This window comes from Dendrobates tinctorius, unplaced genomic scaffold, assembly GCF_039654945.1.
Source record: "Dendrobates tinctorius isolate UK_male_01 unplaced genomic scaffold, ASM3965494v1 ptg000089l, whole genome shotgun sequence".
Taxonomy (NCBI): Eukaryota; Metazoa; Chordata; class Amphibia; order Anura; family Dendrobatidae; genus Dendrobates; species Dendrobates tinctorius.
The window spans coordinates 18158063-18174322 of NW_027361757.1; the positions used below are offsets into that span (position 1 = coordinate 18158063).

Below are 16260 nucleotides of genomic sequence, written 5' to 3' on the forward strand. Positions count from 1 at the left end.
CACGAAAAATAAGCCCTCACGTAGCCATATTGACGGAAAAATAAAAAAGTTATGGCTCTGGGAAGAGGGGGAGCGAAAAACGAATACGCCAAACCGAAAAAAAGCTCCGTTATTAAGGGGTTAAATAAATTACTGTAGATCGTTTCAAACAATTTTGTTTGGAACTAGCAAAAGAAAAAAAAAGTCTAAGCCACTAGTTATCCGACTTCTGGTGCTTGCACCTTGTTGTATCGAAGGGGTTAATTTCCAATTATCAGACCCTCAGTGATCATTATAGTTGGGGAACACTGTTCTTTCTGACCTGGAAAATTAAGTTGGTAGAAGAAGCATTTTTTTCGGATCCTACTCTGCCTTTGCGGAATTGCTGAAAATGTATGAAAAATGGAAGACCTGCTTTGTACTTCAGAGTTTTATCCGATCCTTTGCGATGAGTTAGGGTATGTGCACACGCTGCGGATTTGGCCACGCAGATTTTGTAAAATCCGCAGGTAAATCTGCAGGTCAAAAGACCTGCGGTTTTACCTGCGGATTGCTCTGCGGTTTTGCCCTGCGGTTTTTCATCTCCACAATAGAGGAGATGGCAAACCTCTGAAAGGTTAATATAAAGTTCCACTGCCCATAGGGCAAAATACACACATAAGATGAACAACTGTGTTACTATTATTTAGGCCAAGAAGTGCCCAGAAGTATATTAATAGGTAAATTTATGTACACAGAGTGAAGTGGTCAGCGTGCTCCATACTGGCATTAGTGCCTAAATTCATAGTCCATAGGACCAATATAGCATGCTGCTACCACTACCCCTGCATACAATCCACCCCAGATAAAAGTGTAAATAAAACATACGACCTTCTGGTGTCCCGGTACCCGACGCACGTTTCGCGTTAGCTTCGACTTGGGGGATAAGTGAATGTGGCTGCATATCTGCTCTGACCTTATGTACATGTCCGTTATCATAAAATTACTTTTCACATGTGCAGATGCGATCCCGCAACTCCCGGCGTGTGACATCCTCTCCGGGACGCGCCCTCCAGTGTAGCATTACTGTCATCATACGGACCTGGAGAACCCTCTTACTATTTTTTTTTTCCTTTTTTTTTAACAAGTGATGAACACTGTTAAAAAAAAAGGGAAAAAAATTGTTGGAATTGCGGGGTTAGTTTTCACTGTTTCACCTCACTTGAATGAATAAATGAATGGTATAATTCAAAACTACAGGTGGTGCCACAAAGAAAGCAAGACCTCATATAGCGGAGTTGGAAACATTTTTAAATATATAAGCTTTTGGCACATAGAGCAGACAAAAACTAAAGTGCAAAAATGAAAAATGTCCATATCTGAAATGACAGGAGAGCTGAGGGGTCCTTTTAAAGGGGTTGTACGGGACATTAATATTGATGACTGAGCCTTAGGATAAGTCACCAATTGTCTCATAGGAACTCGCGTCGATCAGCAGTTCCCGGAGTTGGCGGCAGGATCTACTCAGTTGCGAAGCTGCACAGCACAGCTCCATCGACCGAATAGTGGCCACGGCTGGGTACTACACTCTTATTATTTTTAATAGGGATGGATATGCAGTGCCTAGCTACGGCCAGTATACAGTCGCCAGAACTGAGTTGTGAAGTTCCGGCCGCCGGCAACATCAGGAATAGCTGTTCCATGGGGGTTTCGGGTGTAGCACCCCCGACCAATTAGACAGGATAGGCCAACAAAGTTAAAGTCCCTGGAAACCCCTTTAAAAGTGGCCCTGTCAAATGGAAGGTCCATGCTAATGACTGTCAAATAATTACAAGGACATCATACCCACTGCACCATGTGGCATGACCTATGTTTATTTGTAGGAAACTATTAAGAAAGGCAACCAGGAGAATGTCTCTACTTTTTTTATTCATTTTATATTTCCTATTTAAAAAATGTAGAGTCCCCATTTAGGACTTTCCAAGCAGTAACTAATGTAATTTTTTCTCATGAAATTTCAGAACATCTGTTTATTTCTTGGCACAAGTCAGATATAATAAATAAGCCGTTATAGTGAGTAATATTTTTTTCCTTTTAGATTCCAAGACATCCTGTCATTTATCACACTGGCTTATGTTTTTGAATGTTAACATCGGTATCTTATCTTTCCCGTTCCCATTACTTGTCATTCTTGGAAGGAACGCTTGTGAAACACAAACTAACACGAACTCAGAAGACAAAAAATACATTAAAACACTAAATATAAGTTGTGCACCTGGAATGCTCAGAAACTCCTCCGTTTCTAAATGTGCTTAAATGAGAGGTCTGCTGCCATTTTCATGTGGGAACCGACAACCCTAACAAACTGTTGATTTTTTTAATGTTACATGGCGACCATTCAGATGACAGATTGTCTCTCGGTTCTAACTCCTGGGGGATCTCACCGAGGACATTCCGCTCTGTGATATTCATAGGGCCTAATAGAGCGTATGGATGCTGGTTATCTTCATGATCTATGGGATTATTGTTATGCTGTAATGTCTATCGTCTGTACAAATCCCCTCTGAAATGTAAAGTGCTGCGGAATATGTCGGCGCTATAGAAATAAAATGTATAATGTGATGGTAACAAAAATATGTTGTATACAAAAAAATACAAATAATAACAAGGTTCTTTTATAAGATAGTAATAAGGAACAAATTAAAAATTAATACACTGGGGAGAACTGGTCTGCATTCATCACGCAGATCACTTAAAGAGTTGGTGTAAACTAGGACATAAAAATGCAACAAAAAGCCTTTTGACTTTTAACCATTTGGAAAGTGACAAGAAAACTGGGCTTGGTCTCTCCAAGGCAATGTTTTATGTCTGCTGTATTAAGGCCTCTTTCACACATCAGGTTTTCGCCGTCAGGCGCGATCCGGCGCTTTTGACAAAAACCGGATCCGGAGAAATGCAATGCCGGATCCGGTTTCCCCCCCATTGACTTGCATTAGAGCCGGATCGAGCCGGATGGCCATGCGTTTCATCCGATTTTCGCCGGATCCGGCAATGTGACGCGATCCGGCGTCTGGAAAAAAACGGCTACTGTAACATTTTTTGTCTCCGGCGTGTCCGGCTTTTTCATACAATGAAAGCCTATGAGCGCCGCAATGCGCCTGATCCGGCGACAGCCGGATCCGGTGGCTGGATCCGGTTTTTTTGGTCTGAGCATGCTCAGTAGCTCTGCCCACAAGACATATATAAAAGCAAGACAGTGGGACCCTCAGCCACACCCAACATGACACCCAAGCCAAGAACCAGGAGCAGGAGAAGGCAGCAGACATCTGCAGCAGCACCATCAGCACCACCCCAAATGGAGCAGCATGCTGAACAACGGGAGGGGAGTCCAGCAGCAGATGAGAGACGGTAATTATCAAATCCCCCATTCCTCCAAACTAGGGCTATGGAATATCAAGATATTCATTGGCTCTTTGTTTCTCTTTATTCAACAGCCGCCCAATAGATGCAGCAGCAGCAGCAGCAATGGCAGCAGCAGGAACACCACCCACAGCCATGGAGTCTGGCCAGCAGGAAGACAGCACATCTTCTTCTGGGAGCCCTCCCTCGCATCGTCAGCGTTTGACGGTAAGTTTTTATTTCCAAAATCCATCATCTCTGTAATATATGTCTATTCATTGCCTTTTATTTCAAAACAGGAATCACAAGATGAAGAGGAGCTCCCAGAAGAAGAAGGAAGGGGTGGACAGACACCTGGAGTGGGCTCACAATTGGTAAGTTTTTTGCATCAAACGCAGAAACACAACATCACACTACACACAACACATAGAAAACAATGTTCTGCAGACCACACACAGCAAACAAATGCCTACATCCAAAGACATAACATTTTTTGTTTTCTTCTCTAGTCTTCCCAATCTGGTGCTCGGCCAAGAGGTCCTCGCAGTGCCTCCCAGGGTCGTCGGCGACAGCAACGCGGCGGTCACCAGCGTGTAAGTATAAATATTTTTGCTTTGTTTTTTTGCACTTTTTATTTCATTTCTTTTGTGGAGGCTAATTATGTTATTTTTGTCTTTTTCTTTAACAGCCTTCACAGCGTGCTCCCGACTCTGACGGTGAGGATGGAGGAATCGATGTGGACCACCTCATCGATCTCGTCAGAGAAAGGGAGCCGCTCTGGAATATGGCTGACCGCCGCCACGCTGACCTTATCGTTACCCGACGACTCTGGGAGGAAATCTGCTCCTTGTGGACCGCTGGGAGGACCTCGAAGCTCGGGCCCAGATTAAAGAGCGTAAGTATATACAGTACCGGTTGCTTGATTTAAACCAGTGTTTCCCGAACTCCAGTCCTCGTGGTCCCCACGGATCATGTGTTCAGGATTTCTATTTACTTTGGAAATCCTGAAAACATGACCCCTGGGGACCATGAGGACTGGAGTTTGGGAAACACTGATGTTGTATACTAACCACTTTGTCCTTTCTCGTTTCAGGGGAGAGAATTGTGAAGCGGTGGCGGTCTGTGAAGGATCGTTTCAAGAAGGAGTTCAATAAAGAGATGCGGGCCCCGAGTGGATCTGGAGGACGCAGGAGCAAGTACAAGTACGCACGAGCCCTGTCGTTCCTCCGGGATACAATGCTCACCAGAAGGTAAATATTACACACCACATGTGACAAAAAAATGTGTAGATGTAACTTTTTTTTTTCAGCCAGGGCCATACCATGTCACGATTTTAATTGTTTTTCTTTCTCTTTATTCCACAGCACGGTGAGCAGCACTCGGGAGCCTGCACGATTGGACCCTTCTGAGGCGATCCCTGAGGAGACTGGCACCGAGGGACACTTCGACCGCCCCGGTACATCTGCACCTTCCCAGCCTTCCCACACATTCGACCCATCTGTCCCATCCACCAGCACAGGATCATCGTGGCCGCCTACATTACATGAAGCTGCTGGTGAGGAGATCGCTTTCCCTTTACCCCACCCTTCTGCCTCTGCCACCTCTAGTACACCTGCGGGTACTGGGTGGCAGCGGCAGAGGGGTCAGGAAAAGAGTTATGCGCCAGAGTTCTTGCATCTGAATGCATCTTTCCAGAACTGTCTCAAAGTCTTGTCAGAGCAAATCTCCGCAGGCTTTCAGCAGATCAACTCCAGCATTCTGGAGGTGAAGACGCTTCTGCAAACCATGCATTCAGAAGCAAGATCTTCGCCAAACCACACCTTTTTCAGGTCTGTTGTGGAGCGCATGGCAACACTATCTCCTACCCAGCAGATGCATGTAATGCATTCGTGCCACGGTGCTCTACAGCAGGTTACCTCCCAACCTCCACCTCCCACCACTGTAGTTCCTCCACCTGCACCCCCTCCAGCCACTTTCCATCCTCCCCCTCCTATTACATCTGCACCCCCTCCAGCCACTTTCCATCCTCCCCCTCCTATTACATCTGCACCCCCTCCAGCCACTTTCCATCCTCCCCCTCCTATTACATACCAGCAACCTCCCCAGTACCAGCAACCTCCCCAGTACCAGACATCTCCCCACTTCCAGCAACCTGCCCCGTACCAAACTCCTTCCCCGTACCAAACTCCTTCCCCGTACCAAACTCCTTCCCCGTACCAAACTCCTTCCCCGTACCAAACTCCTTCCCCGTACCAAACTCCTTCCCCGTACCAAACTCCTTCCCCGTACCACTTTCCATCAACATCATCTGCTCCTACAGTCCCTGCCCAACCCTCCACTCCACCGCCCACCACCTCTTCTGCCTCCCACATGTCCACCCATTCTGTAGCTTTTTCCACACCATCACCTCTAACTGTTCCTTCCCCACCACGATCCCAGTCCTCTCTCCACACTCCCATTGTCGAAGTGTCCCGCAGCCCCTCCAGCAGTATTTCCACCGCACACTACACAGATTTATGATGTGTTTTGTAATAAAAATGCCCAGTTGGTTTCAAACCTTTATTAAAAAAGTTTTTTTAACTTTAAAAACAGTTTACAAAAAAAAAAATATTTTAAATAAAAGTTAAATTATTGTTTACACTGGTTGTCTGTAATTTCTTTCTGCGGCGAAATATGTTTAAAAAAAAGGTTAAATACAGGGTATTTAAAATGTAAAAAGGTATTCAAAACCAGGTATATAACTGTGGGTAAATTTTAGCTTTTTGCCACAGTTGTGTTCCTGGTTGTGTTTGAAGCAAAGTATTTCACCTAAAAAGTTGTGTTTATTGTTGGTGATTTCCTAACAATGTACACAACTTTTGTTAAAAGGTGAAATACTTTGCATAAAACACAACCAGGTACACACCTGTGGCCTAAAGCTAAAAATAGTAAGACCATGACAAGATAGCCAACTTTGGTTGGCAAAGGTGTATACTGTTGGTACAGAAGGTACACAATTTTGGTTAAGGGCACAAATCTTTCACACTCTGTCATCCTGCCAGTGTACTCTGCCTTGAGGTGACATAAAGTATAGTGCAAAATTGTCCCTCATTACTGAAACCGTCACAGAACTTCTAGTGGTAATGTCATGGTAATCTTGCAAGGTGGTTTCTTCAGAGGTGTCCTCAATGGAAATGGGTTCCTTGCAGGTAACAAAATTGTGGAGTACCACGCAAGCTTTGATCACCTCGTCCACAGTTTCTGTCTTGAGGTTGATCGCAGTCAATAGGACCCGCCATTTGGCTGTCAGAATACCAAAGGTACATTCAACCATTCTTCTTGCTCTTGTGAGGCGGTAATTAAAAATGCGTTTTGGTCTTGTCAATCCTCTGCTAGAGTACGGTTTCAAAAGGTGTTCTGACAGCTGGAAGGCTTCATCCCCTAAACAGACAAATGGCATAGGTGGACCAGATGTTTGCGGCAGCGGTCTAGGTGGTGGGAACTGGAAGGTGTTTCCATACAGTTTACGCCCCATGGCAGACAGTTTGAAAACTTGAGAGTCATTGGAGCGGCCATAGGCCCCAATATCAACAGCAATAAATTTGTATTCCGCGTCAGCGATGGCCATGAGGACAATTGAAAAATATTTCTTGTAATTGAAATATTCCGATCCCGCTGGCTTTACAATGCGGATATGTTTCCCGTCCACAGCGCCCAAGCAGTTGGGAAACTGACATATCTGTTGAAACTTGTCAGCAATTTCAATCCACCTCTCTGTTGTGGGCTCTGGTAAAAACTCTTCAGCTAAGGAGTCCCACAGTGCACGGCATGTGTACTTCACTATTCCAGATATGGTGGAAATCCCGAGTCTGTACTGGAAATGCAGTGACGAAAGGGATTCTCCAGTTGCAAGAAATCTGTGGGGAATTAAAAAACAATAAATTAGTTTTAAATCACAGCATTACATACCAAAACTCCGCTATAACACTTGGAGATACAAACTACCACCAACAAGATTGCAGTGAAAGTGTGCTCTGATGCGATCACATCCAATAAATGTGGCTTACCTTAAAGTCACCATCAGACGCTCTGCGGGTGAAACAGAGAAGCGGCAATAGGTGTCCGCTTTTCTTATGAGGTGTGCAATGTGCTCCACCAAGTAATCATAATTCTCCATTTTCATCCGAACATATCCAAAAAATTTATCCGGGTTTCGTCGAAGGTCCATGCAGAGTGTAGAATAGACCCCACGCGTCATTCTCTTGGCTGTGATGGGGTGGATCCACAAACGTCGTCTACGGTGCCTGATGTGCTGCTGTCTCACTCTCTCCTTCTCCAGAACAATCACCCTCAAACGATTCGCCTCCGCTATAAAATCCGCCAAATTCTTCAAAATATTTCCAATCACAACATCCATCTTCGCCAGTAACTTGCTCTTCTCTCCAACCTGCACTTTCTCCTCTACAATCTGTCAAAGAAGGGCTGTAGGAACATGCTATATATAGTTTTCCAGTAGCCAATCCCGTTCGGAAGGCCACAAGGGTCAATTTTAAAAACCGGATCCGGCGTAATCCGTCGAAAAACGGATAGAAAAACGGATGAACCGGATGAGACGGATCCGGTTTTGTCTGTCAAGAACAAGACGGATCCGGCAGAAAACCGGATCCGTCACATCAGGTTTTACAAAACATTTGCCGGATCTGGCGTTCCGGCACAACGCCGGATCGCGCCTGACGCCGAAAACCTGATGTGTGAAAGTAGCCTTAGAGAAATAAAGGAGCAAAATGTTGTTGCAATTCTGCCATAGCAAACGAAGATTTGACTTTATGCTTCTCAGCTTTAACCCCTTTACTCTCAAGGGTGGTTTGCACGTTAATGCCCAGGCCAATTTTTACAATTCTGACCACTGTCCCTTTATGAGGTCATAACTCTGGAACGCTTCCATGGATCCTGGTGATTCTGACAATGTTTTCTCGTGACATATTGTACTTCATGTTAGTGGTAAAATTTCATTGCTATAACTTGCTTTTATTTGTGAAAAAAAGTGGAAATTTGGCGAAAATTTCACAATTTTCCAACTTTGAATTTTTATGCCCTTAAATCACAGATATGGCACGCAAAAAACTTAATAAATAACATTTCCCACATGTTTACTTCACATCACCACAATTTTGGAACCAAATTTTTTTTTTTTGTTAGGAAGTTATAAGGGTTAAAAGTTGACCAGCGATTTCTCATTTTTGCAACACCATTTTATTTTTACGGACCACATCACATTTGAAGTCACTTTGAGGGGTCTATATCAGGGTTTCCCAACTCCAGTCCTCAAGGCACACCAACAGATCATGTTTTCAGGATTTCCTTAGTATTGCTCAGGTGATAATTGCTTCACCTGTGCAATACAAAGGAAATCCTGAAAACATGATCTGTTGGTGTGCCTTGAGGACTGGAGTTGGGAAACCCTGGTCTATATGATAGAAAATACCCAAAAGTGACACCATTCTAGAAACTGCACCCCTCAAGGTGCTCAAAACCACATTCAAGAAATTTATTAACCCTTCAGGTGCTTCACAGGAATTTTTTGAATGTTTAAACAAAATGAACATTTAACTTTTTTTCACAAAAAAAATTACTTCAGGTCCAATGTTTTATTTTTTTATTTTACCAAGGGTAACAGGAGAAATTGTACTGCAAAAGATATTGTGCAATTTGTCCTGAGTACGCTTTTACCTGATATGTGGGGGGGAACCACTGTTTTAACGCATGGCAGAGCTCGGAAGGGAATGAGTGCCGTTTGACTTTTTCAACACAAAATTGGCTGGAATTGAGATCAGGCGCCATGTCACGTTTGGAGAGCCACTGATGTGGAAACCCCCCACAAGTGACCCCATTTTGGAAACTAGACCCCCCAAGGAACTTATCTAGATATGTGGTGAGCACTTTGAACCCCCCAGGGGCTTCACAGAAGTTTATAACGTACAGCCGTAGAATTAAAAAAATCATATTTTTTCCACAAAAATGATCTTTTCACCCCCAATTTTTATTTTCCCAAGGAAACAGGACCCAAAAAGTTATTGTGCAATTTGTCCTGAGTACGCTGATACCCCATATGTGGGGGTAAACCACTATTTGGGCGCATGGCAGAGCTCGGAAGGGTAGCAGCGCCATTTGACTTTTTTGGCTGGAATTGAGATCAAACGCCATGTTGCGTTTGGAGAGCCCCTGATGTACCAAAACAGTGGAAACCCCCCAATTCTAACTCCAACCCTAACCCCAACACACCCCTAACCCTAATCTCAGCCCTAGACCTAACCCTAGCCCTAACCCTTACCCTAATGGGAAAGTGGAAATAAATACTTTTTTTTTAATTTTATTATTTTTCCCTAACTAAGGGGGTGATAACGGGGGGTTTAATTTACTATTTATAGCGGGTTTTTATGTTTGGCAGCTGTCACACGTTAAAAGACGCTTTTTATTGTAAAAATAGTTTTTGCCATCACCACATTTTGAGAGCTATAATTTTTCCATATTTTGACTCACCGAGTCATGTGAGGTCTTACTTTTTGCGAGACGAGTTGACGTTTTTATTGGTGCCATTTTCGGGCTCGTTACATGTTTTGATCGCTTTTTATTCCGATTTTTGGGACGCAGAATGAACAAAAACCAGCGTTTCATAAGATAATCCTTTAATCGTCCCACCATGGGGAAATTCATAAATTTCTTTTGGGGGGTGCGTTTACAACGTTCCGCGTGCGGTAAAATTGATAAGGCGGTTTTATTCTTCGGGTCAGTACGATTACAGCGATACCTCATTTGTCTTTTTTTACGTTTTGTCGCTTTTATGCAATAAAAACAATTTTATATAAAAAATAATTGTTTTTGGATCACTTTATTCTGCGAGCTTTAACTTTTTAATTTTTTCGCTGATGACGCTGTGTGGCAGCTCGTTTTTTGCGGGACAAGATGACGTTTTCAGTGGTAACATGTTTATTCATATCTGTCTTTTTGATCGCGCGTTATTGCACTTTTTGTTCGGCGGTATGATAATAAAGCATTGTTTTCTGCTTTTTTTTTTTTTTTTCTTTTTAAGGGTTCGCTAAGGCCTGTTTCACACTTCCATTTTTGACAATCAGTCAAAATCCGCCGTTTTTTAAAAAAAAAAAAAACGGATTCGCCATTTTTTTTGGCGGATGTTTTTTCCCCATTGAGTTGCATTACCGGCGGATCTTGACGGATGGCCATCCGTTGGATCTGTTTTTTTGCGGATCCGCCAAATTTTTTGCGTCCGCCGACATGCCCGGACGGACCATGCAACGTTTTTTTGGCTGCAGGATCCGCATTTTAGAGTGCGCATGCCCGGAGGAAGGAAGTCAGCCGGAAATTTAACCCTGAAATCATTTCTGGCGGGCGGAAAAAATTCTCTCTCTCTCTTTCTCTCTTTCTTTCTTTCTCTCTTTCTTTCTTTCTCTCTCTCTTTCTCTCTCTCTTTCTCTCTCTCTTTCTCTCTCTCTTTCTCTCTTTCTTTCTCTCTCTCTTTCTCTCTCTCTTTCTCTCTCTCTTTCTCTCTCTCTTTCTCTCTCTCTTTCTCTCTCTCTTTCTCTCTCTCTTTCTCTCTCTCTTTCTCTCTCTCTTTCTCTCTCTCTTTCTCTCTCTTCCCTGGGCTACGGTTCCTTTAAAAATCTTCATTCATCGGATCCGTCAAAAAAACGGTCCGGTGGCATCCGTTCACATCAGTTTAGCAACGGATCCGCTTTCCGCCATTTTGGCGCACCTTAACTGACACAAAAAACTGAAGTGTGAAACAGGCCTAAAGGGGTTAACTAGTGGGATAATTTTATAGGGTGGGTCGATACTAAATATGTGTACTTCTTTTTTTTTTTTTTTTTTTTTTAAGAAAAAACAGAATTTATTAGGGAATATTTTTTAAAAAATTTATTTTGTGATTTTTCTTTTATTTTTACATGTGTTTTTTTTTTTTTTTTACTTATATTGTCCCGAGGGGCACATCACTGTCTTTTGTCAGATCGCCGATCTGACACTTAGAACAGCGCTGTGTCAGATCGGCTCTCAGCAGGCAGTGAGGAAGACTCCTCCCTGCAGGACCCCGAAGGCCCCTGTGGCCATATCAGCTCACACTTGGCCGTGATCAGCAGTGCTCCCCCCGTGAGCGCCGCTGATCGCCTGTGACGTAATATTCCATCCTTGGAACTTAGGTCACATGGAGGGAATATTACGTCCAATGTAGGAAAAGGGTTAAGGGTATGTGTCCACGGTCCGGATATTCAGCGCTTTGGACGCAGCGGAAACCCGGCTCCACCCCAAAGCACTGCCCCCTTTTGTACGCGCAGTGATTCCGCATGTGTTCATTGAACACATGTGGAATCACCGCATGCTATCCATAGACTGGGTTATTTATCTTGTGGAGCCGGAGTGTCTCTGCAAGATAAATAGACATGCTGCGGTTTATAAAGATTCGCTGCATGTCCGGTTACGCCGGTCTTCCACCTGCGTCTTTGTACGCATATTGTAGATGGGATTTCATAGAGGTTAGTTTCTCGCTCCAACTTGGTTGTTAAGCCAAAGATAGCACCCAACTGGACAGCTTATAGTTAGTCTAGAGCAGGGGTGGGGAATGTTTTTTCTGCCAAGGGCCATTTTGATATTTATACCATCCTTCAGGGGCCGTACAAACTCTGCCCACAAATTACATCCTGACTCTGGCACTGGTGTCAGGACGTAATCTTTTATTGCATGCCCTTCAGTGTTCAGTAGTGAACACTGTGTATGTGCTAACAGAGCAAGAAGAAAGTAATGAGATTGTGGCAATCAAAATACAGCTCCCTGCCCAGAATGCGGTCCCTGAGAATCTGCTCGAGGGCCGGATAAAAGGTCCTCAAAGGCCGTAAATGGCCCTGGGGCCTGAGGTTCTCCACCCCTGGTCTAGAGTCTATTTTATTCATCAACATGTGGATATTTTAATTCTGCTGGAATAATTATTCTTGGATGTGCCGTTCCTGCCATTCTCACCATATGGACTCGATAATCTAGTTGACGAGTTAGTGTCTTCCACGGCTATCATGCACTTACAGAAAAATAGCTACTAATAGAAATAATAGATTTGCAGGATGTAGGAAATACCAGAAAATTAGGTTAAAAAAGGAACATGTATACCTTTTATAAAATACCTTTAAGATTACAAAGATGAGACTAAGGTGATTTTTCTTCTGTTTTCTTATAGGGTTGAGTCTAAAATATGGTCGCCCCTTGTAACTGAAGAAGGCAAAACTAACCCGTATAAGATGAACCTGGCAGCAAATCCTCAGGTATATCATATCATGAACACTTTGTTTTACTGTTAAGGCAGCTGTTAATAAAACTTATAGGTAATTTACGGGCAATAATCACGACTTCTGCATGCTGGGATAAATGGCCCCACATTCAATAGGGGCACAAGTTGGTGGCTTGTACTTGAGCAGTAAACTATACCTGCCGCCTTAGGTTAAAGTGACCCTCCAACCAGAAACTGAAAAGTGACCTCACAAATAGTCCCTCAACCGTTCCTCCTGCTTCTAAGGTCGCCACCACAGTGTCATGGAGAGTGCAACAGTAAGTCTAAGGCCATATTCAGTATTTGGGCAGTATTTTGCATGAGTATTTGTTCCACTCCTGATTTTGGCTTACAATCAGAGGAAAAATGTAATAGAAACAAGTCACCACTTCTGTATTTATCACCCACTCCTCCTGATTTTGGCTTACAGACACTGAGGTAAAATACTGACCAAATACTGAACGTGTGAACGTGGCCTTACAGTCTGTTGACACCATGCAGCATTAAGCAGCTGCTGACTAGCGGCATGTTTGCCTGTCAGAGGTAGTTGGAAGCACCACTCCAGCATTTATTTCTTTTTTTTCAGCACTGGAGTGGTGCCAATAAGTTCCCAGACCCTAGTGTTATACTCACCAGTCGCTGTTTTCCTCTGTCATTGTCCTTGGCGGTGCTGGTAATGTTGCAGTGTAAATTGACTCATAGGCCTGATTCACACTTCAGTTTTCTGGCATCAGTCAAAATCCGCCAGAGTGTGAAAAAACGGATCTGTTTCCGTTTTGTCACAAACTGATGCCACCGGATCCGCTTTAGTCGCTAAGTGCATGAATTTAAAGTAACATGACTCTGGAAAAGTAGAGAGAGAGCGATTTGCTGCCAGAACGGGATTTGGGGTTAAATATCATGAAAGGAAATTCTTCCGGGCATGCTCAGTATAAAAAGGCGGATCCGTTTGCGAATTCCATCAATTAACGGTTGACAACGGATCCGACGCCCATAGGCGTCCATTATAACGCATGCTGTTTTAACGCACACAAAAAACGTTTCATTGTCTGTCCACTCAAGACAGCGGACGCCAAAATTATGACGGATTCGTCAAAAAACGGATGACTATCCGTCAAAATCCGCGCAATGCAAGTCAATGGGAAAAAAACGGATCCGCCAAAAGAAATGGCGGATCTTTTTTTTTGCAAAACGGCGGATTTTGACTGACATCAAAAAACTGAAGTGTGGAACAGGCCTTAGGCACACCTTTCATGCCTCTACAATCCAACAGGAAAGGCAGTGGCAGCATGATTCAGCCTTACCACTGTACGTGCCATGCCACTGTACCTGTCTTACAAGCAGGGTGGCGCCCATCTAGGCAGCTGGGGCAAACAGAGGGCACCATAGGAGTAGTGTTGAGAAATGTATAATCACTTTTCATTTTCAGGATGGAATGTCAAATTAATAAGCAATGAAACTCCTTTCCTGCTTGTTTGCTGTAATATCTTCGCACCAGAAGTGTGTGACACACATTGCAAACAGTGTAATTGTTCTTCCTCAGGCGCACTTAGAATATTTCTGCTTGTTAAGAGTGATGGATTCACCCTTTGAGTTGCTGTATATAGAGATCCTTCTAGCCGTGCGTCATGCTGCTTTGCATCTATTCTAGATTTCCATACCTAATGAATGTGTTTATATAAAGCACAGCTGCGCCTTCACACAATGTAAACTATGCTCTCATCTACCAGGAGTAAAAAAAAAACATGTTTTTACTCTTATAGTACAGATCCTGTTGACTAAAACCAAAAGGCTGTATTTTTTTTTTTTTTTTTAACTTTTATAAAGCACCCCCCAGAACACAAACGACTAGCTGCTGACCCCCTATATACAATGACTAGCTGACTGTCCAAGGACTGTTCAGCAGCTGATGGTCCCCCATAGGCAATGGCTAGCTGCCAGCCCACCGTATTTGTGTGCAGTTGTTGACTGCCTCTCCTGACTCCTTCATACACAGGAGAAACCTGCTCAGCCGAGCGCTTCTGTGGTCTCTACCAGAGCCGCTGCCAGACTCCGAAATTGAACATGTTAGATCCTTCTCTCACATCATCTGCAGGGGTAGAGTCTATCACCCCTATACACTTTTGATTGACGGCTGAGCTGCCTGGCGGCCGCGACCGATCAGCGACAGGCGCAGCTGTTTGTAACGGTAAGCGTTACAATCAGCGGCGGGCGCAGCGCTCATTGGGGCGGCAGGCCTTGATCTGTAAAAAAAAAAAGAGAATTAAAATTAAAAAAAATGTTATTCTCACCTTCCGACGGCCTCCGATCTTCTTTCCACGCGCCCGGCCTCGCGGTCCCAGTAATGCATTGCGCGAAACACCACTGATGACGTCGCACTCTCGCGAGAGTGACGTCAATCTCCGGTCTAAGGCGCAAGGCATTACTGGGACCGCGAGGCCGGGCGCGTGGAAAGAAGATCAGAGGCTGTCGGAAGGTGAGAACATTTTTTTACACTTTAATTCTTTTTTTTTTTTTTTTTTACAGATCAAGGCCTGCCGCCCCATTGAGCGCTGCGCCTGCCGCTGATTGGTCGCAGCGGCAGGCGCAGCTTACCGTTACAATCAGCAGCAGGCTCAGCACTCAATGGGGCGGCAGGCCTTGATCTGTAAAAAAAAAAAAAGAGAATTAAAATTAAAAAAAAATGTTATTCTCACCTTCCGACAGCCTCCGATCTTCTTTCCACGCGCCCGGCCTCGCGGTCCCAGTAATGCCTTGCGCCTTAGACCGGAGAGGACGTCACTCTCGCGAGAGTGCGATGTCATCAGCGGTGTTTCACGCAATGCATTACTGGGACCGCGAGGCCGGACGCGTGGAAAGAAGATCGGAGGCCGTCGGAAGGTGAGTATATAACTATTTTTTTTTTTTTTTTTTTTAACCGAGACCACGCATACCAGGAAAGGGGGGGTGAGGGGGACCATGCATACCAGGAAAGGGGGGTGAGGGTGACCATACATACCAGCAATGGGGGGGGGGACCATGCATACCAACAATGGGGGGGGGTGAGGGGGACCATGCATACCAGCAATGGGGGGGGTGAGGGGGACCATGCATACCAGCAATGGGGGGGGAAGGGGACCATGCATGCCAGGAAAGGGGGGTGAGGGGGACCATGCATAACAACAATGGGGGGTGAGGGGGACCATGCATACCAGCAATGGGGGGGGTGATGGGGACCATGCATACCAGCAGTGGGGATGAGGGGACCATGCTTAACAGGAAAGAGGGGTGAGAGGACCATGCATACCAGGATTGGAGGGTGAGAGGACCATGCATTCCAGGATTGGGGGGTGAATGGACCATGCATATCAGGATTGGGGGTGAGAGGACCATGCATATCAGGATTGGGGGGGTGCATTATTATTAAAACTTCATAAATAAACTACATACATAGTCTAGAATACCCGATGCATTAGAATCGGGCCACCATCTAGTAATAATAATAATACATGCAAAGCTGCATTGATCTACCCTGTATGGGAGCATAGCGAAACCCTGTGGGTTTGGGTTATGGTCTTACAGGCACACCATTCACCCCTTTTCTCCTTCGCCTCATT

General features: G+C 44.4%; 1 protein-coding gene across 3 annotated transcripts in view; it reads left to right on the top strand.

Annotated features, from left to right (window-relative positions):
* The window catches only part of PDLIM1 (PDZ and LIM domain 1), a 98461-nt gene that overhangs the window by 48647 nt on the left and 33554 nt on the right, over nt 1–16260 (top strand). For all 3 annotated transcript variants that reach the window (XM_073585873.1, XM_073585872.1, XM_073585874.1), the window contains exon 3: nt 12575–12659. In XM_073585873.1, coding sequence (XP_073441974.1) covers nt 12575–12659 — 85 coding nt within the window. The remainder of the gene's footprint in view (nt 1–12574; nt 12660–16260) is intronic.